The sequence below is a fragment of the Lepus europaeus genome, chromosome 10 (assembly GCF_033115175.1).
Source record: "Lepus europaeus isolate LE1 chromosome 10, mLepTim1.pri, whole genome shotgun sequence".
NCBI classification, from domain to species: Eukaryota; Metazoa; Chordata; class Mammalia; order Lagomorpha; family Leporidae; genus Lepus; species Lepus europaeus.
The window spans coordinates 47,934,043-47,955,233 of record NC_084836.1 but is presented as its reverse complement, the minus strand read 5'-3'; the positions used below and the strand labels follow the sequence as shown (position 1 = coordinate 47,955,233).

At 38.6% G+C, this 21,191-nt stretch overlaps 1 protein-coding gene across 1 annotated transcript; it reads right to left on the bottom strand.

Annotated features, from left to right (window-relative positions):
• Positions 1 to 929: 929 nt before the first annotated feature.
• On the bottom strand, positions 930 to 1,280 carry LOC133767630 (developmental pluripotency-associated 5 protein-like). Its single transcript, XM_062202068.1, has one exon. It carries the CDS (start codon positions 1,278 to 1,280, stop codon positions 930 to 932), a length of 351 nt encoding a protein of 116 aa, XP_062058052.1.
• Between the last annotated feature and the right edge of the window lie 19,911 nt (positions 1,281 to 21,191).

Genomic DNA, 21,191 nt, shown 5'->3' with positions numbered 1-21,191 from the left:
GATCCAAAGATAGAGTTTCCTTATTTATACTTTGTATTTAACAATCATCCCCAACAAACTGTAAAGAAAAATTAATACTAATAGACACTGTGCTGATACAATCTCAACACTTCAAAATATGATTACTTTCCTAAAATGTAACCAAGTCATTTTAAAAATTGAAAGAATGTTTGATAATTTGAAGTTATCCAGCATAACTGAATAGAAGAAGAATACAGATTATCTTTTGATATGAAATAGCTAGAGCAGTTTATGGTCACAGGAAAAGAAGTAGTTGAAACAATTTTGAGGTTAGTATTTTCATGTATTCTTTCTGTAACCAACAGATGTAGAAAAGCCCTGTAAGTGCAGAAATGGTATGTAAAAGATGACCCTTTATAGCAACAATAAAAACCATCCATGAGTTTCCTTTTCTTATTTTAGTTTTAACTGACAAATATTGTACCCATTTACAAGGTATCATGCAAGTTTATATATATATATATATGTTTATATATATATATACATATATATATATATATAAATATATATAGTCATTTTGTATCCTTTCACTGCCTTAAAACCAAATGCTTTGGTGGAACTTTATCAGATTAGCTAATGTTTTGTTTTTGTCATGACTACTACATGTTGTCAAGGCTGAATAAATTTGTATTTCAGCAGTCTAAAGTTGCAGGTTTTGTGACCGAGCTAAGCTTAAGCCATAAATTTGTTGTCTTGTGAAATGGCAGTTTTGAAGATGTCATCCTTTCTTTTTTTATTTTTATTTTTAATTTTTTAATTTTTTTCTTTGCCAGCACTCAGGGCAAAGACCCCAAAACAGCTCGTTTCTCAATTAGGCAGGAGCAGGGCTTAAGCCATGCCTGAGTCACTGCAGCTCTGATCCCAACCTAATCTCTACATCCTGGTCCCACACTGGCTGGAAGCTGGTCTCACTCCATCCAAGGGCCTAGTTCAAGAGCACCTATGGTTTCCTCAAGTTTGAGCATCCCACGCTCCTGCCGCTGGCAGTGCCACTCAGCCATGGACTGCAGCATCCACTTGGTCTGGAGCTTGTACATGTAGGAGCCATAAACCACCACTTTGGTGAGGTCTGAAGATTCCAGAGCCTTCAGCTCAAGCATGGCCTTGCTCACTTGCTCAATGTAAGGGATTCGAGAACCGTCTGGGCCAAACATGGCTTCCAGCAGCTGTGTCTGCACCTGCAGCATCTCGGGATCTTTCAGGTCTTTCGGAACCTTCACCCACGGAGGAATGTTCTTGCGTTTGGGGAGCATTCCCATCTTGCCACTCGGGGTCCGACAGCAGGCCTAGCAACCAATCATCCTTTCTTAAATCATATTCTTTAGCCAAAAAACCCACATAGGATTGCTTCTGAATGAATTGCAGAGTGGTTCTATGAGTTTTGATTCAGTGTACCAATTTTTATGTTATTCACACATACTCATACACTCCTTAGCATTCACAGAATATAAAAATATCCTGGATATATTTGAAGAGACAGCCTTCTGTTTCTCATTTCAATATTCTATTGTGATAGTTTAGAGCTACATATGTGGAAGTGGTTTATGTTTGTGTGTGTGTGTGTGTGTGTGTGTGAAAAGTGAAGCCAGTTATAAAACATCCTTAATCTCAGGGTTGTTAAGAGCCTTATTCCTGAGTCACGGTGACATGAACAATTAAAAAGAAAATTACCTGAGGATGAAGTACCCTTATTCTCACATTAGGGCTCCTAACCACTACTAATTTCTTAAGTAGATCTGAACAAGTAGTGAAAGACTATGGCATGCGTATAAGAACAGTTTGTCTCTTACTACATTTTGTATCATAAAAATCACTGGTAATTTCTGTTGGAGAGTAAATGTTATTAAAAGGCATTCCAGAATTATTTAGGCTATTTAATGAATGTATGTCATAGTTTTAAATAGTAGAGCAGCCAAGTTGGTAAGCCTCACAATTATAAAACATGAGTTTATCATCTTTCCAGAAATTAGAATACTTATTTCAGTGTGTATATTGTGTTATTTAAGTTGGTGCTTATCTGTGTGTTTTGCTATGAGAGATACAGAAGATTTTTTGTGGTTTCCCTTGTTACTGTCACAGGTGGAGGGAATTACTGTAACACAGCACTATTCCCATCCAGAGCCTAGCTTCTTCCCATTTGATCCTTTATCTCTTCTAATATTTTCTATTTAGTAATCTGAAAATGATACCTTACTCTTTATTTGACATTTAAAGCCAGATACAGAACTCTGAAGAAGGCACCCAGTAATATCTACAAACTAAAATAATTATGAGCTTGAAACTTAGTCTAGACTTAAATCCCAGCTCTGCTTCATTTTAGCTGCTAGAGCTTTTTAATCTTCTGCATGCAACCAGAAGTAGTATCAATTGTACTCATGTCCATTAGTAGTGTCTTGAAATCCGTTGGAGAAAAGACATACCCTCTAGCATTACATTTTAAAACAAATTATCCATTTATTTTGGAAGAGTTACAGGGAAAAGGGAGAGAAAGATCTTCTACCCACTGGTTCACTCTCCAGATGGCTGTACTGTCCAGCACTGGGCCAGGACAAAGCCAGGAGCTTTATCTGTGTCCTCCATGTAGGTGCAGGGGCCAAAACACTTGGGCTATCTTCATCTGCTTTTCCCAGGCCATTAGCAGGAGCTGGATTGGACATGGAGCAGCTGGGACTCAAACCAGTGCCCAGTCCTAATGCTGGCATTGCAGGCTACAGTTTTTCCAGCTATCTCACAATGCTACCTCCTCAGTGGTATTCTTATAATTTCTTCTAATTCCCTGTTTTCTCATGTATGAATTGCTTCTCAAGCCATTTCCTCAGTACCCATCTACATAAGAAAGACCCTCTTTGAGACCTTAACTTTAAAGCAACTTGTGTTGTCATCTTTCCTTTCCTCCTGACTTTGTAACACAAAGCCATACCTCTACCAGTTGACACTGAATATTATGCGTTCAGTGTGGGAAGATCAGAAAACTGCAGCATTCAACCTGAAAACATCCAACTTCTCCTAATAAGTATCTTATGAATATCTATTGCAAAGATTAAATGGCTTTGAAAACACCTGGCTAATAGCTAAGGTCTTTGTAAAGGGCAACTGTTATTATGAAACCAGTTTGTTGTGTAGGTGGAAATCAATGAGGGACAAAGAGGAAGCAACTTGGTTTTATTTTTTCAAATACTATCTTCCTGGAGGCCAGATCATTCTCCTTTGTCCATGCATGCATAATATAGCAGGTAGATGTCATAGCCTCTCCAAGTGTGTTATGGGTGTTAGGACAAAGAAAATTCTAATTATAAAATCATACTTCAATCCTTTCCCAGTTCAAAGACTGAATCCAGACACTATAGATCAACAACCAGCAGCCACCTGCCTTGTGCCCCGCTGCTGCCACTTCCTTCTTCCTCCTTCCTCCTCCTTTCTTCTCCTTCCTTCTTCTTTTATGTTATTTATTTGAAAGGCACAGTTACAGAGAGAGGAAAGACAAAAAGAGAGTGATCTTCTATCTACTGGTTCACTCCTCAAATGGCCACAATGGCTAGAGCTGGGCTGGACCGGAGCCAGGAGCTTCTTACAGGTCCCCCACATGGGTGAAGGGGCCCAAGTACTTGGGTCATCTTCTGCTGCTTTCCCAGGCACATTAGCAGGGATTGAATGTGGAGCAGCCAGGACTTGAACCTGTGCCCATATGAGATGCTGGCATCTCAGGCAGCTTTAACCACTATACTATGCCAGCTCCTGCTGCTCTTGTTATTCCACCTCCTTCCCACTAGTTTTTTCCTTTAGGCTTCCAGAAGCTGGGAGAGTTAAGAAGCATTAATAGTTTATATATTAAGTTTAATTAATTATAGACATTTTGAAAATGAAATAGACTAGACTAACTTTCCATAGAATAGAATGAACATGAAAATTTCAGAATGTTCATCATGCAAGAAATATTGGCATCATTTTACAAACTTTTCATTCTTTGGAGTGGGAGAAGTGTATGTGTGTGTGCCTGTGTAACAACTTGCAATGTAGGTTATGATCAAAAAGTTCTCAAATCACTGGATTGTTGATGCTAGACAGTAATACCCTTTGTTCTCCAAACATAGAGCTTTTTCTCCCCGAGATGCCTGTGGTCCCTCAGGGACCTCTTTTGTGAAACACTACATTGTATTTTCCAGATGATATGCCTTCCTGTCGACATGTTATGGTTCCATGCTCCCGCCCACCAGTGGTGCATCTCTGTCGACTTCATCGTATAGGCAGCCATCTCCAGCAGGGTCTGCCCCCTGGTCAGACTTGCTCTTGTCTACCCAGCAGTGGGAAGTTATGTGCCTCCACTGCAACCCTCTTCATCCAGTCTTTATATTAGACATATCTAGATGGAAGTCAGATCGGCTTCCTTAGAGCTCAAACTCCAAGAGTTACAGTCTTGAAGGATTTCTTTCCCTCTCTTCTAGCAGTAGGGGGCCTCTGGGGTTCAGAAAGTGGGTAGTCCAGCAGGAGAGTGAGACGGCAGTCTTTGCTGCCAGTTATCAAATGTCACTTCTATAATGGTAAATATTTTTAGGGACATTTGTATAGACGAATCAGAGTCTGTGGTTAGGAGTCATAGGACTGGATTGTAGGTTCTGTGAGAATATGTCATATTACTGGGTAAAGTTTCTGTGTAAATTGCTGATTACTAATTGTTCTTGGTTTGGGGGCCTCAGTGAAACTCTGTGACAATAGAAGTACCATTTGCTATTTTGTTAGGTTTAATATTGCACGTCTTAATTACTTCCTTTTCCTTGAATCTTCTCTCTGGGATTCCCTTACTGTGCTGATAGTCAGGAACTTTTCATCGGGTACTGAGAGAATCTGGATGTGAGATATTTGTATGTTTCCTCCCCTGATTTCTTTTAAAACATGGGCAGGAAAAATCCCCATAATGTGAGACTCTTGACTGGTCTAAATGTGAGTACTTAATTTAAACTTGATCAGCCTCCTTTCTGGGAATTTTTTTTTTAAATCATGGATTTAGGGGGCCAGTGCGTGGCTCACTTGGCTAATCCTCCACCTGTGGCGCCGGCACCCCATATGGGCACCGGGTTCTAGTCCCAGCTGCTCCTCTTCCAGGCCAGCTCTCTGCTGTGGCCTGGGATGGCAGTGGAGGATGGCCCAGGTGCTTGGGTGCCTGCACCCACTTGGAAGACTAGGAGGAAGCACCTGGCTCCTGGCTTTGGATTGAAGTAGCTCCAGTTGTGGTGGCCATTTGGGGGTGAACCAATGGAGGGAAAACCTTTCTCTCTGTCTCTCTCTCTCACTAACTCTATCTGTCAAAAAAAAAATCATGGATTTAGAAAATATGACTCAATTTCTCTCCAGTGAATGACTAAGATTTTATGAAATCAGCAATTGCCAGTGATATTGTAGGGCAGCGTTTCCATTATGATGCCACAATAACCTTGCTCGGATCTGCACAGGCCACACAGGCAAATGCTTGGACTTGAGCAGTTCTACTCTGGGCTGCATACCTTGTAACCCTTCTGTGATGGGAGAGAGTGGGAGGCCCATAAGAAGACGCTTTCTTTCCTGAAAGACTGCCATGAGACAGTTTCTCACCTCCTCCCCGGTTCCTAGGAAGTATGGGACTAGCTTCCTTGTCCCCACTCCCTCATGGACAGAGCGGCAGGATGGAAAGAACACTTAATTGCAGCCCACAATTGGCTCCCAGGGAACAGGGTATCTCACAACGCACAGGGCAGTCAGCCAGCCCCTTCTGTTTTCTGTTTCAGAGTTGTACTTTGTGGCAGATAGTTAAAAAATAATAATAAAAAAAAGCAGCCCTGGGGGAGCTGGCATCTTTGGCTTATTATTCTTTCCACTGTCTATGTAAGTCATAAACCATCTGAACCTAAAAGTGATTGCTGTATCTTTACCTGTTGAACCAGCTCGGCTTTGGCCTTGGCATTGATCTGCCTTGTGTATGCTGGAGAGTTATGCTTCTTCCCCATGGGGGGAAATAACAGGCTGCAATAAAAGAGACTAAAACAGAGACAAAAGAAGCAGAGAGTGTGAAAGTGCAGCCACACTGCCAACCTGGCTATGTCTTATTTGTTTAAGCCTTTCCTATATTTACAAATTACCAGTTCATGCTGGATTTCTGCTTCTCAAAGTATGTAAGTCGTGACTAAAACATGGGTGCCTCAAAAAGTTTGTGGGAAATGGCATTAAAACAATATTTTGCTGCAAAGATTTTTGAAATTCACACAAATGTTCATGTAAATGTATATTATAAAAACTGTGCATGAATTTCACATTTTTACAAAATTATTTTTAATTCCTTTTCCACAAACTTTTTGAAGTGCCCTTGTATAAGTGAGATCCCCTTTCCCACTCTCAGTGCTGGTGACCTGAGGCCCATTGTGCCTCTTGATCTCAGGGAGTCCACCTGCTCTGGGACTAAATCGTCCAGTTCCTACTATAGAACATTTATGTCATTTTAATCAATGAATGACTACTATGTGCCTGTTCACCCCCACGTCTGGGGAATTGGGTACAGTGAAGGACCTATTTGTCTAGGCCTGATCTCAGATGCTACTTTCAGTAGGATTTAGGATCCTTGGTTGCAACCCAGAACAAATTAATGAATTCACATTGGTAAATGGTGAATTGGCAAATGCAAATTAAAAAAATAAGAGGCTTATTTTTCCATGTTGAAAATAAGAGATTTGGCTCTCAGAGAACTTGTTGTTCTTCCTCCCTTCCTTTGAAATATGTGTCAATCCCTTTGGTGGATAAATAAGGCTTTTGCCAGTTTCATAGCCCAGGAAAGTCCTTCTCAAGGCCCTAGGGGTGGTCTCTTTGAAATGTAAGCCAGGGAGCTAGTACCAGTATCTCCCAGTTTCTGTGGAAGGGTAGGGGCCTAACTTCTGTGAACTCCTTCTGAGCTGCAGTTACCTCCTGTCATAAACAGAATTTTGTTTTTCCCTTTTGTATGAAGTCAGTTAATTGCATAGCCACCCCAGTTACCAAGTAAATTTTACAGGAACTCTTTTTGATAAGTAAACAGGGAAGTCAATTCATCTTACTTGAGGTCTAGTTATTATGTAGCTTGAGACTATGTACAAGGATACTTCAAAAAGTGTGTGGAAAATTCCCAGTATGAGACTACATGTACTTGGTAGACACATATGAAAGGGTAAGATTTTTTTTCTTTGTAACTTCTTGGTGGATTGCTTCTGATGCCGGTCACAGTCTGTTTTCAATGCTTATTCAATAGCACCTGTGTTTTCTTTGACCATTAGCTTTGTGGGAAGGTAATTCCCCAAGAGTGGGATCAGAGCAATTACTTTTTCAAAGATTCACAGTTATGTTAAAGATTGTTAAGAACAATCTTTGTGTCTTGTATGGCAGTGGATGAGGGTCCATATTATCAAGAAAAACAATTGGTCTGTATTCCACCTGTTAAGCATCAGTACCATCCTCATCACAAAGCATAACTGAAAGTTTTGGACCAGAAAAGACTCAAGGAACACTGCAAAGAAAGGATAAAATCTATTTACTATAAATATCCTCGCTATGTTAGCAGCTCCAAATCTCAGGTGTCCACATAGTAAAGGACAGGACTGGAGCCAGACAGTCTGACTGGGTTCTCTCTGGCTTCACTTACCACATGACCACTCTCAGACTCCCTTTCTTCACTTACAAAATCAGCTTTAACAGTACCTATCTCTGAAACATAACAGGCAGGGAGGAAATACAACATATATTTACTGTTTAGTTGAGAGGTTGGTGCATGTTTTGTGCTCAACCTATAAATATTATAACTATCCTTGTATTCAAGGCTTTCTTGTGTCTCATTGCACAGTTAGAAGTTGAAATTTTTTTTTGTCTTGGAGACTTCTCAATCTCTAAGCACTATAACATGTAAATGACCAGGTCAGGTAACCTTTAAACTAATTTAGCACCTTGTAAATGATAGTTTCTAATGGACCCATTATCTAAAAGTAAAGTGTCTTGAGCAATCAAAGCAAGGGATGGGATGTATGCCCACATTGGTGTGAGGATTGTGGGGATAGAAGGAGACCTTAAGGGGGATGTGAATTTAAGAGGTGGGGCCACTTATTATTTTTCTAAGCAGGACAGTATCGTAGCCCCCCATATTGATTATTTGGCATCATCAGTAAAGATTATCTACTATTGTATATATTTTGATTGCATTCTCTACAACTCTACAGCGGGTCTAACGTTGCCTCTATTATAGGTAAGAAAACCCAGGTTCAGTTTACCAGGGAAATGGCCACAACTACTCCCAGAATCCTCCCAAATCCCAGTGGTGTAAACATCAATCATAGCCATTTGTTCGCACTCTCTTTGTGTCTGAAGTAGTTTGGGAGTCTCTTCTGGGTGGATTTCCTCCAAGCAGGGCCTCTGGGGTCCAGATTCCTGTCAGAGAGAGGCTCTGCCATTTCAGGTTCACTTTCAGCCACAAAGTCTGGAAGAGAGAAGGAGCTGAGTTGGCCAGGGAGAGTTAGGTCAGGAGATTAAGTTAGCAGAATGGCCACTCTTGCTTCCTGGGCTATCTGGCCTTCACTGCAAAGGTGGTTGGGAATCTATCCTCTCTTTGCATATCCAAGAAGAGGAAATGGGCTCCACTGAGGAATTTTCAAGAGAATAGATTCAGATTCAAGTAGGAAAGCAAAAATAAGTGAAAACAATGTTAATATGAAAAGAACGGTAACATTTTAGAGACTCTACAGCTCGTTAGATATTCTGTTTCCCAGATTTGTTCATGTTATAAGCATGGGTTAAAGCCCAGGGAAGTAGCAATGAGTTACGTTTCATGCAAGAAACCTGCCAGTAGCAAGTAACCTTCTTTATGTAGAGAAATAATGTTCTCTATGTTGCTGTAGATGCCACTCTGCAATTTAGTCAGTCTTCTGTAAACATCAATCCTGAGTGCATTATGGGAGTGTGAGCAAGGCAGGAATAGGTCTCAGATGGGGTCATTGGTCTGTCTCTGCCTGGAGAGAGAGAGGGGATGCTACCAGCTGAAGGCCCCCTGAGGGAAGTAAAACACTACTGGATTTCCTTACCTCGTGCTCCAGTGCAAATCAGCCCGAGCCTGTGCTTTCCCCATAATTACAGATTTGCTTTGATTCTGAAAATGAGAGGTACCTATTAGGACATCTGAGGCAAGTCCTTAATGACTGTCATTTGTGAGCTCTGCGGAGTGCCATATCACACTTGCGGATATGGCCTTAAAACAGCTGCTGGGGAACTCCTACCCAATCTTCTTCTGAGTCACCGGGGCTAATTTTGCAGTGAGGCTAATTTCTGGAAGGCTTAATATGGGAGTCATGAGCAGAGAGCTGTTGCATAGTTACTGGGAGTAGAGCACATTGTTTCCCTCATTCCTTCAATGTTAATTTAGTCCATCCCACCTCAAATTAAAAGGGTCAAAGAGCAGCTTGTCGTTTTGAAACGAAGGATCTGGTGTTTAAACTGGAAATGGTGGGTCCACTTGGTTGGGTGGGGAGGCAGAATGGATGAATGGTTGATCTCAGTAATTTTAGATAATATGCGTGCTTCACTGATAACATTTTTTCTTCTTTTGTGATAATGCAAGTTTGTTGTAAAAATATAAAAATATAAGTAAATATAGTATAAGCGTTGTCTATCATTACATCCCAGATAATACTGCTGAAAATATTGTCTATTCTGTAAGCTGTGTTGCTATATGTGCCTCTCACTCTACAGAAAAACATACTAAACATATTTTGGTTTCATTCACTCATTCATACAATTATATTTATTTGAGAGGATGAGAGAGACAGAGATGGCTTCTATCACGAGTTCACTTCCCCAAATGCCCAAGACATCCAAGTCTGGGCCAGACTGAAGCTGGGATCTGGGAACACAAGCCAGATCTCCTAAGTGGATGGCAGGAACTCAAGCACTTGAGACATCATCTCTGTCTCCCATAGCTTGCTTTGGTAGAAAGCTGGAATAGAGAGGTAGAACCAAGTATTGAACCTAGGTTCTGCACTGTGGGAGTGGTTACTGTAGCTGCTAGGCTAAAAGTCCAAACTCCCATACTTTGACTTTGCACATGTGATTTTAAATTTAACAGTGTATTTTGAACATATGTTTTGGTTAATGTTGTATGATCTCTTTAATAACTGCTTGAAATATCCTGGACAATGATATTTTCTCTATCTGACATGTTCTTTTCTCTAGTTTTTTGGGATTATCTCCTTTTATGTTATTTACAGTTCAGCAAAATCACCAAGGTGAGACCTGGGCTACTGAACTTACTGTAGCTATCCAGTCACCTCTTGTACCTCAATCTTTACATTCCTGTACACCTCTCTGTCATTGTCTGATTCCTCCTTTCTTTATCTCTTTCTTCTTCCTTTCCTTCTTTATTTTCTACTTCTACTTTTGCTTAACTCAAATATAAGATCCTGTCCTCTTATCAGACAGTTTATATAATCATCATTCACTTGTCTCTTTGGTTTTCTGCTTCCTTTTCAATTTTTCATCCCTGGAGATAGCCCTCACTTTCTCACAAGTTTATTGTGCTTTAAAAACATTATTCATAATAGAATTTATGATATTTTATAGCAACAAGGGTTATCTGGGGAGGAGGAAAATACATAATTTACTATATAGTCAGAAGCTGAAAGTGTTTCCAGTTCACTTTCTAAATGCCACGTGTATTTAATGCAAATTCTTTCTCTAGAAAAATATTTGTTGGAAACTGGAAGAAAAATTTTATACATCACTAAGTATTGTAGACATCTTCTAATCTATAGGACTTTATTCCACTTTTATATTATTGCCTGCAATAGAGTTAATTTCCTGTGTTTCTATACAGACTATGTTGTAAAAGTTAAGGAAATATATTCATACTTCAGAAATTGCTAGTAGGCTGTGTAAAATCTATTGAATGATAAGTTCAACTTCCGTGAGTCATTAAAACAAATTTATTAAATCTAAGCAAGACATGGTCTTCTGTATTTGATGCTTCTTTATAACATTCCTGAAGAATAACAAGTTCTTTGTTGAGAAAACAATTGTGGAATAAGGCAATAAAAATGTACTCAGCAATTATTTTATGACCTGGCAATTTTATCTTGGGCAGTCAAGTACAGACTTGACCTGTCTATATCCTTGCCATCTTTTTTGAAAAATCTTAAAGATGAACAAGATGTTTGCCAATTTGATTTACAAGTTGAAATGACTACGGTATTGGTAATCAGATATATCCCAGGTATCATGTACATTCATTATGACATAGCTCTGCTATCTAACATGTTCAATGCTTGAAATGTCTTGTGATTTCAAGTGATTATTCATTTGTATTTTATGAAGTTCTACAGATTTCCTCTTATTACAATTGTCTTGATTAAACAATGTGTTTGAAAATATTTCTGGAGAAATATTGTTTTCATAAGAATGGAAAAAAATAAGACTAAAATATGAATTTGTAAATTGTCAATGTTGGCTAAACTTTCTAAAGACATGTTTATAGAGAACATAAATTTGCCCCCCTTCTCCAACCCCAGTATATTATCTACAAAATGATGGGAGGATTTTATTTATTTATACAAGGTACACAAATTTCACATATACAGATTTAGGAGCATAGTGATTCTTCTCACCCTATCCTCCCTCCCACCCATGCTCTCATCCATCCTCCTCCTTCCTTTCTTAGTCTTAATTTATTAGTTTTATTTATTAATTTATTATTTATTAATTTATTATTATTAACCCTCTACTAAAAATTCAACAAGTAGTAAGAAGAAAAAAACACTATTCCCAACACTGGAGAGAAGGGCTGTAAACAATAACCAAATCTCAAAATATCAATTTCTCTAATATACATTAGATTTTTTGTATTCTATTAGTTACCACAGATCAGGGAATATATATGCTATTTGTCTTCTCGGGCCTGGCTTATTTCACTAAGTATATTGCTTTCCAGTTGTGTCATTGATTTAGTAGACAAAAAGTCGGCAAGAGAGCTCTGTCTAAAATTCAGAACTCCATAGTTTTTATACAAATACATGTTTTTAAAAAATTGTTTTTGGCTGTTCTCTAAGCACAAATAAATCCAGAAAAAGCTTTGGTTAACTGTATGCTGCCTAAATAGAAAGTTAGCATCGTTCTGTTGAAAAATTTTTAATTGATTTGGACAAGATAAAACCACATAGATTGTCCTCTGTCAATTATTCAGAATATTCCTGGTTCACCATCATAAAGATTAGGTGGAAGTACGTGTGTGGGGGCAGCTTTAGCCCCTCCGGAGCATATTCTGAACATAATCTAAGAAAATAATTTACCTAAACAAATCCGTGTATCTGCTGTGCAAGTACACTTAGCAAATAATCTCCAAACTTATCCCATTTCCCTTTTTCCTCTTTCCAGTCAGTTTTTAACCCATCATTAAATCAGCATTATAAGGAAAGCTAGGAATCTGGTATTGATTAGAATATTTTAATAGGATGCCATAAGTAGGTAATTAACCTTGTCAGTTTATAGGAAGAATGCGCACATATGAACTTCATTGTGCTTAATGTAAAGATATCAATTTTAACATAAAAAAAGGTCAGTGGAGACATAAGAACTCAAAAGAGTTAAATATATATAGGTCAAAAGGTACAGCTCATAAGATATTGGCATACTAATTGTGTTTACTTATTTAGTAATGTTAATTAAAAAGACAAAATTTATATCCAGTAATATGTAAAATATTCCAAAATCTCTCTTCAAAATATAAGACAGGGACATATTATTTTGATAATATTTTACTTCCCTATCTTACTGTGTAATATCCACCTTTTTGTAAATATTAGAGTATAGGCTCTAATTGTAGCAGACATAAATAACATTGATAGTCCTTAGAAAAGCTTGTCATTTAAAGCTCCATCAAAACCATGAAATTAAAATTTTATAGATTTAAAAATATAAAAATGTCCCTGCAAGCGATGACAGTGTCTCTGTGGAAATCACTAGCTGCAGTGAGAAATTAACCTATCCTGTGCGAAGCCTTTGAAGAATCTATTGCTCTGAGTGAACTTTCTCTGAACTGGAAAGTTCCTCTCAGATCTACAGACTTCTGAGGATTAGCATTTGGCCTCTGAAGAGAGCATGAAAACTTTATTTGTAACAAATTCTCTGTCTCTTTTCAATCAGCTAACAAATATTTGTTCCTTAATTGATGGTGTGTATAGCATTCATTTGGATGCTGAAGGAATTCAAAGACATAAAAGGCTAGAGTTTAACAAAACAACACAATTGGATAGCCAAGGTGTCCTTAACTCGAGATGATAAATAGTAGCAAAATGAGATGGTGCTCCATGACCTCTGAATAATTATCTTATCATTAGAGGAAGTTCAAACTCACTGAGGTTAGAGGAGAGCGAGTTGAAGTTTTTGAGATATTGGGCAGGACACTTGCACATGACGGAATATGGGGCAATCAGGAAGACTGGGAAGTTTCACTGTTTAAAATGTGAACCACAAATTCTGTAGCAGGTGGGATTGAAAAGAAACTTACTGTAAAATTTACCTTTTTAAAACTTTTGAGGCCTCAAAATTTGTGTTAATAAAAACAACAATAAGAAAAACAATGAACACCACTGGGGGATTTACTATGTGTTAAAGTAGTAAGCAACATTTTTCTTTTTAGAATCACCCATTAGGTCAATATAAGGAGAAACATGAAAAAGGCAGTAGAGCATAAGACACGTATTTTGAGGACTGACATTGTTGCTCAGCAGGTTAAATTACTGCGTGGACACCAGCATCCCATATTAGAGTCTCAGTCTGAGTCGCAGCTGTTCTGTTTCCCATCCAGCTTTCTGCTAATACAGCTGGGAAAGCAATGGAAGGTGACCCCAGTGCTTGGGCCTCTATCTCCCACATAGGAGACCTGAATGGAGTTCCTCGTTTTTGCTTTCACCCTGTCCCAGCCCTGACCATTGAAGCTATTTGGGGACCGAACCTATGGATGAAAGATTTTTTTCTCTTGGTCTCTCCCTCTCTGTCACTCTTTTTGGTAGTTAAAATAAGTCTTTTAAAAAAGCCATGGATTTGGGACTCAAATTGACCTAAGTTTTAGTTTTGGTTCTTCTATTTGTAGCCTGTGTAGCTTGGCAAAATGACTTCACCCTAGAGAGTAAGGATTGTTATCTCTTTGGTAGGGATGAAGACACTGGAGAAATTAAACTGCCCAGGGTTGTAAAATTAGTATGGGCAGAATTGAAACAAGAACGCCAATGAATCTGACTCGAGTGTCTGCTCTCAAGCACTATCTTATTCTGTTTTTGCTTTTGTTTGTCCTCATTAATTTAGTAAGCAGTTTTCATCATGTACCATGTCCAGGGCTTGAGCTAGAAATGCAATGGGAAATGAAAATTCTACAATGCTATAGATGAAAGCTGTAGTCATTCATAGATATTTAATCATAAGCTGAGATAAAGGAATGCTTATATAGTTCCGTATAAAGATAAACAAACTTCCCTGTCATTGTGATAATAAAAATATTTTCGTAAGAAAGATCTATGGGGCCAGTAGTTTAGTGTAGCAGGTCAAGCTGTCACTTGTGAAACTGGCATTCCATAAGGACGCTATTTTGTGTTGCTGCCACTACACCTCTGATTCAGCTCCCTGCTAATGGCCTGGGTAAATAAAAGCAGCAAAAGATGGCTCAAGTGCCTGGACCCCTGTCAGCCACATGGGAGACCTGGATGAAACTCTCTACTTTGGCCTGGCTCATCTGTGGCAGTTGTGGCCACGTGGGGAAGAGAACCAGTGGATAGAAGATTTCTCTCTGTGTCTACCGCTCTTTCAAATAAATAAATACAACTTTTAAAAAATAAAGGAGGATCTAAAGAAATGGCAAAAGACATATTAGATCTTGTTATTAAAAATCTTGGTATTTTCCCAAAGACAATGTAAAATCATTGAAAAATTTTAAGCAGAAAGTGACCTGGTCAGATTTATTATTAGAAAAATCACTGGCTAGTTTGGAGAATGGTTGGTGGAAAAACAGTATGTATAAAAGAAGAATTATTAAAACATATTAATTTATATATGCTAATGTATTTTAAATATCATCCAGGAAAAGAACTGGGAGTAGCTTGAAGAAGGACAGCTCACGTGGGAGATGGTGATGAGTACTGCTTTGAAATATAATAGGCTAACAACTCAAAGGACTAAATGATTAATCAGGTGGGAGAGAATGACAAGTGGGAGAGAATACGAATACTCCTAATTTTCTGGCTAATGTATCTTGAGGAGGATGATGTTATACTCCAAGAATAGGAGAGGATTAAGGTTTGGAAGAAAAATAAGGAGCTGAGTCTTGGATATGGGAGTTTAAAATGCCTTTGGTATTCAAGTGAAGATGTGGAGCAGGCAGCTAGATGTCTGGCCAGAGGAGAGCAACAGCTGAAACTGGAAAGATGGAAGCCATCAGCCTGTGGGTAGTATTTAAGGACATGGGTCTGATGACTCAGGGGCAGAATCACAGGGGAGGGAGGACACAGGAACCATGAGACATGGCCACATGAAATGTCGTGGGCTAGAAGAATAGACATAAAAAAGATTAAAAAAGAACAGAAATATAGTTGAGAGACCAACAGAGGGTACTGTCATTAAAACAAAACAAAACAAGACAAGACAAGACAAATATCAGGGAAAATAGAACTGATGGAGTGGTCTATGTTGTCAAATATTGTGGAAATACCAAATAAGATGAAGACAGAAAAATAGCCATTAAACTGTGGCATGAACCTCAATAGTGCTATCAATGGGAGTTTTCATCGTAGAAAAGAGAAAAAGCCAGTTTGGAGAGAACTGAGGAATCACTAGAAATAAAGAATGGAGATAGTAACTTTGCACAGTTCTTTCTGAATATTATATTTGAATTCAAGCAGTGTATGGAAAGAGTACAGGTGGAAAATATGGGGTTAAATGATGACTTTGGGTAATTTTATGTTGGGCAGAGAACACCAGCTGAGAGGAACTGACTCATAAACAGGAATTTGGAGTAACAATTAGTATGTAAGTATCCACAGAGTATAAACGTGCATAGATCCCCAAGTACAGATTAAAGGACTGTGTGTGCTTAGAAGAGAGATGCCATCGCTTCTAATGTAACAAGAGGGAAAAAGGATGTCATGTGCTGGCACGAACAGGTTTTTATGGCTTGTGTTTTGTGGGAGCAATTTCAGGGAGTTCCTGCGGGATGGCTTCAGTTTTCTCTGTTTACTATTGTTTCCCTGAAAACCAGCTAGTCTGTCTTTTAGAATTTAGAATAAGGTTGTAGCATATGCACTTTTTAAAAAGATTTATTTATCTATTTGAAAGGCAGAGTTAGAGAGAGAGAGAATACTTCCATTCCCTGGGTCACTCCTGAAATGACCACAAGGGCCAGGACCTTCAACCAGGTCTCCCACGTGGGTGGCAGGCGCCCAAGCACTTGGGCCATCTTTTGTGGCTTTCTCAGGTGCATTAGCAGGGAGCTGGATTTGCAGTGCAGCAGCCAGGACATGAGCCAGTGCCCATGTGGGATGCTGGTGTTACAGCTGCGCCACAACACCAGCCCCAACCTACGGACTTTTAACCGCAGAAGCTACAGTCTGTGGTATTTAAACTATTTTAATGATTGAACAATTTACTTATACAAAATTAGCCTGAAGGCTTAGGGTAAAAGTTGTATGCTAAAATCAATGATAAGGCTAGATGTAGATCTGGTCTAATGGAAAGGATCAATTTGTTGTAAAAGAGCTTTAGGAAGTAGAATTTTTACACTAGAAAAGAATTTTAATTAAAAAAAAATCCTGATGGTATCCACAGTTGTTATTTTGTTGTTTTTTTACTGTATTTTTAATATTTTATTTTTAAAAGATTTAATTGCAACTGACTTTCATCTCAATTAATACAAAGACATTAATTTATTTGAAAGTCAGAGTAACAGAGAGATAGAGATAGCTCTCCATCCTCCTGTTCACTCTGGGCCAAGAGCTTCATCTGGCTCTCCCTTATGGGTGGCAGGGGCCCAAACACTTGTGTCTCTTCTTCTGCTGTTCCAGGCCATAGCAGGGAACTGATTGGAGAGTAGAGCAGCCAGAACATGAACTGGCCCCATTATGGGATGCCAGCTTGGGAAGCCATGGCTTTAGCAGTTATACCATAAAGCCAGACCCTAATATTTTGTTTCTTTTCACATCCGTATACCTGTTTAAGTATATAATTGTGTAAATGTTTTAATATCATATGTTAACTAGCATTTTTGTCCTATCAGTTTTCCAAAATATGTCCTCTTGACTATCCTACCCTTTCATAACCAAATGACCTAAATCATGAGTACAAATTATATGTATTCTTTCAGATTTTTCTCCATTTTTATAAAGTTGTAGAAAAATATATCTAGGTATTTCATTTTTTGTAAGTTATTGTTTTTCAAAAATGAGACCTGATGTATGCTCTTTTGTGAATTCAGATTTTTTCCTCACTCAACTATCTCATGAAAATCTGTACAAATTAACTGATAAAGTTTTAATTTATTCTTTTTAATACTTTTGATTGAGGTTTCTATCACAAACTATTCAGCCTTCCCTATACTGGATGATGATTTACATTTCTAGTGACTTTTTTGTTTCTATGAAATTCTATTCCTTGAATATGCTTGAGATAAAATCTTATAGTATTTATAATATCTTAATATTAAACTATTATATATTTAATATATTAGTATGTATGAATGAGTATGTGTGGATGTGTGTGTGTAATGGATTTCCTTGAGTTTACCAAGTGTGTAATTTTGTCATATGGCTTATAAATAGTTTTAATAATCAACATTTTTATAAGCAATGTAGGACTGCTTTTCACCTTGCATCTTCACTAAGTCAAGATGAATATTTTCAAAGGAAATAGAAAAGTTGTCATCTATAAAGTTGATTGTTTAAGATTTTTTAAAAGATTTGAGAGGTAGAATTAGAGAGAGACAGAGAGCTCCTCTATCTGTTGGTTCACTCCAAAATGGCCACAACGGCTAGAGCTGGGCAGGTCTGAATCCAGAATCCAGGAACTTCTCCTGGGTCTTCCATGTAGGTGCACTGGCACAAGTACCTGGACCATCTTCTGATGCTTTCCCAGGCCGTTAGCAGGGAGCTGGATTGGAAGTGGAGCAGCCAGGACTCAAACCAGTACCAGTACTGGATGGGAGCACAGTAGGCAGAGGCCAAAACTGATACTCCATGGCACTGGCCCCTATTAAAATATTTTAACAATTTGTAAAAAGGATGTGTTTTATGAAACTTGGCTGATAAAGCCATGTGAACCAACTCCGAATTAGAATGCTGGGTGAGCCCCTGTGTACCTCATGTCAAGGTAGTGATATCAACCAAACCAGTAGGACTAGGGCTTCCAGATAAAATAGGGGTCAACTAATTTGAATTCAAGATAAAGAAGGAATAATTCTTCAGGTATGTATCAAATATTTCAGAGGCCATATGAAAATAATGTTATTTATCTGAGACTTAAATTTAACTAGAAGTCCTGTACATTAATTTGCTAAATCTGATATATAGCCTGAGTTATGACAACATCATTAACCAGTGTCTTAGACATGCCTGGGAAATCTAGAGGGTGAGAAAAAGGTCAAAGATCAGCACAGGGTGGCAGCAGCCTGTACATTCAGCCCTCACGTAGAGTGAATTTTCTTCCACTGGTCAATCAGGACCTGGGCCTGAGAGAGACCAGCATGTGGTATGGTCCCTCTACAGCACACATTGTCCCAGCCAGAAGCCAGAGGTAGAACACCCAATTCCTAAAGCTGAAGAGCATGTGAGCACACTTTAAAAAGAGTCCATTCGTGTGAGTCAAGAAAATGTTCAGGAATGTGAGAGCAGTAACTGGGGTTCTCAAACAGGAGCAAGAGTGAAAAAGTCAGCATTATGTTTACCAGAATCCAAGAGTGTGAAGCTTCCCTTCTTTCTGTCTGCCTTAAACGCTGTTCTCCTTTGCCTTGAGCAGAGCTGTTTGCAATACATCACTGGACAAAGACTTATGGAAATAACAAGGTTCTATGTGAGCTTTGCAGAAAGGAGAAGTTTTGCATCCAGAATGCTAGCAGAGTATAGACTAGCAAATTCAGAGGATGTGACTACATGGGTTGCACGCAGGAAAGAAAGAACACCTGTCTTTGGCTGAAGCACAGAGTAGTCTATGGAGACTCCTAAGAAAGGAGGATAAAGGAACACAATACAGTAGTTTTTTTTTTTATTTAATAAATATAAACTTCCAAAGTACAGCTTATGGGTTACAATGGCTTCCCCCTCCCAAAACTTCCCTCCCACCCACAACCCTCCCCTTTCCCGCTCCCTCTCCCCTTCCAATCATGCTTCATTTTCAATTCTCTTTATATACAGAAGATCAGTTTAGTATATATTAGGTAACGATTTCAACAGTTTGCCCCCATATAGCAACACAAAGTGAAAAAAAATACTGTTGGAGTACTAGTTATAGCATTAAATGAGTGTACAGCACATTAAAGACAGAGATCCTACATAATATTTTATTTAAAAATTAATTAATTTTCTATGCCATTTCCAATTTAACACCAGGTTTTTTTTTTTTTTCATTTCCAATTATCTTTATATACAGAAGATCGATTCAGTATATAATTAGTAAAGATCTCATCAGTTTGTACCCACGCAGAAACACAAAGTGTAAAAATACTGTTTCAGTATTAGTTATAGCATCACTGCACATTAGACAACACATTAAGGACAGATCTCACATGGGATGTAAGTACACAGTGACTTCTATTGCTGACTTAACAATTTGACACTCCTGTTCATGGCGTCAGTAATCTCCCTAGGCTCTAGTCATGAGTTGCCAGGGCTATGGAAGCCTTTAGAGTTCACTGACTTTGATCTTATTCCGATAGGGTCATAGTCAAAGTGGAAGTTCTCCCTTCAGAGAAAGGTACCTCCTTCTTTGATGGCCCTGTTCTTTCCACTGGGATCTCACTCGCAGAGATCTTTCGTTTAGGTCTTTTTTTTTTCTTTTCCATGGTATCTTGGCTTTCCATGCCTACAATACTCTCATGGACTCTTCAGCCAGATGCGAATGCCTTAAGGGCTGATTCTGAGGCCAGAGTGTTGTTTAGGATGTCTGCCATTCTATGAGTCTGCTGTGTATCCCACTTCCCATGTTGGATCTTTCTCTCCTTTTTTGATTCTATCAGTTAGTATTAGCAGACACTTGTCTTGTTTGTGTGATCCCTTTGATTCTTAGACCTATCAGAGCCATCGAATGTGAACTGAAATTGATCACTTGGACTGGTGATATGGCATTGGTACATCCCACCTTGATGGGATTGTATTGGAATCCCCTGGCACATTTCTAACTCCATCATTTGGGGCAAGTCTGATTGTGCATGTCACAAATTGTACATCTCCTCCCTCTCTTTTTCCACTCTTAAATTTAACAGGGATCACTTTTCAGTTAAAATTTAAACACCTAAGAAAAATTGTGTGTTAATTACAGAGTTCAACCACTAGTACTAGAACAACAACAACAACAACAAGAAATACTAAAAAGGATAAAGTATTACATTGTACGTCTAGAGTCAGGACAAGAGCTGATCAGGTCATTGTTTCTTATAGTGTCCATTTCACTTCAGCAGGTTTCCCCTTTGGTGCTCAGTTAGTTGTCACTGATCAGGGAAAACAAATGAAATTTGTCTCTTTGGGACTGGCTTAATTCACTCAGCATGATGTTTTCCAGATTCCTCCATCTTGTTGCAAATGACTGGGTTTCATTGTTCCTTACTGCTGTATAGTATTCTATGGAGTACATGTCCCATAATTTCTTTATCCAGTCTACTGTTGATGGGCATTTGGGTTGGTTCCAGGTCTTAGCTATTGTGAATTGAGCTGCAATAAACATTAATGGGCAGATGGCTTTTTTATTAGCCAAATTAATTTCCTTTGGGTAAATTCCAAGGAGTGGGATGGCTGGGTTGTATGGTAGGGTTATGTTCAGGTTTCTGAGGAATCTCCAGACTGACTTCCATAGTGGCTTAACCAGTTTGCATTCCCACCAACAGTGGGTTAGTGTCCCTTTTTCCCCACATCCTCTCCAGCATCTGTTGTTGGTAGATTTCTGAATGTGAGCCATTC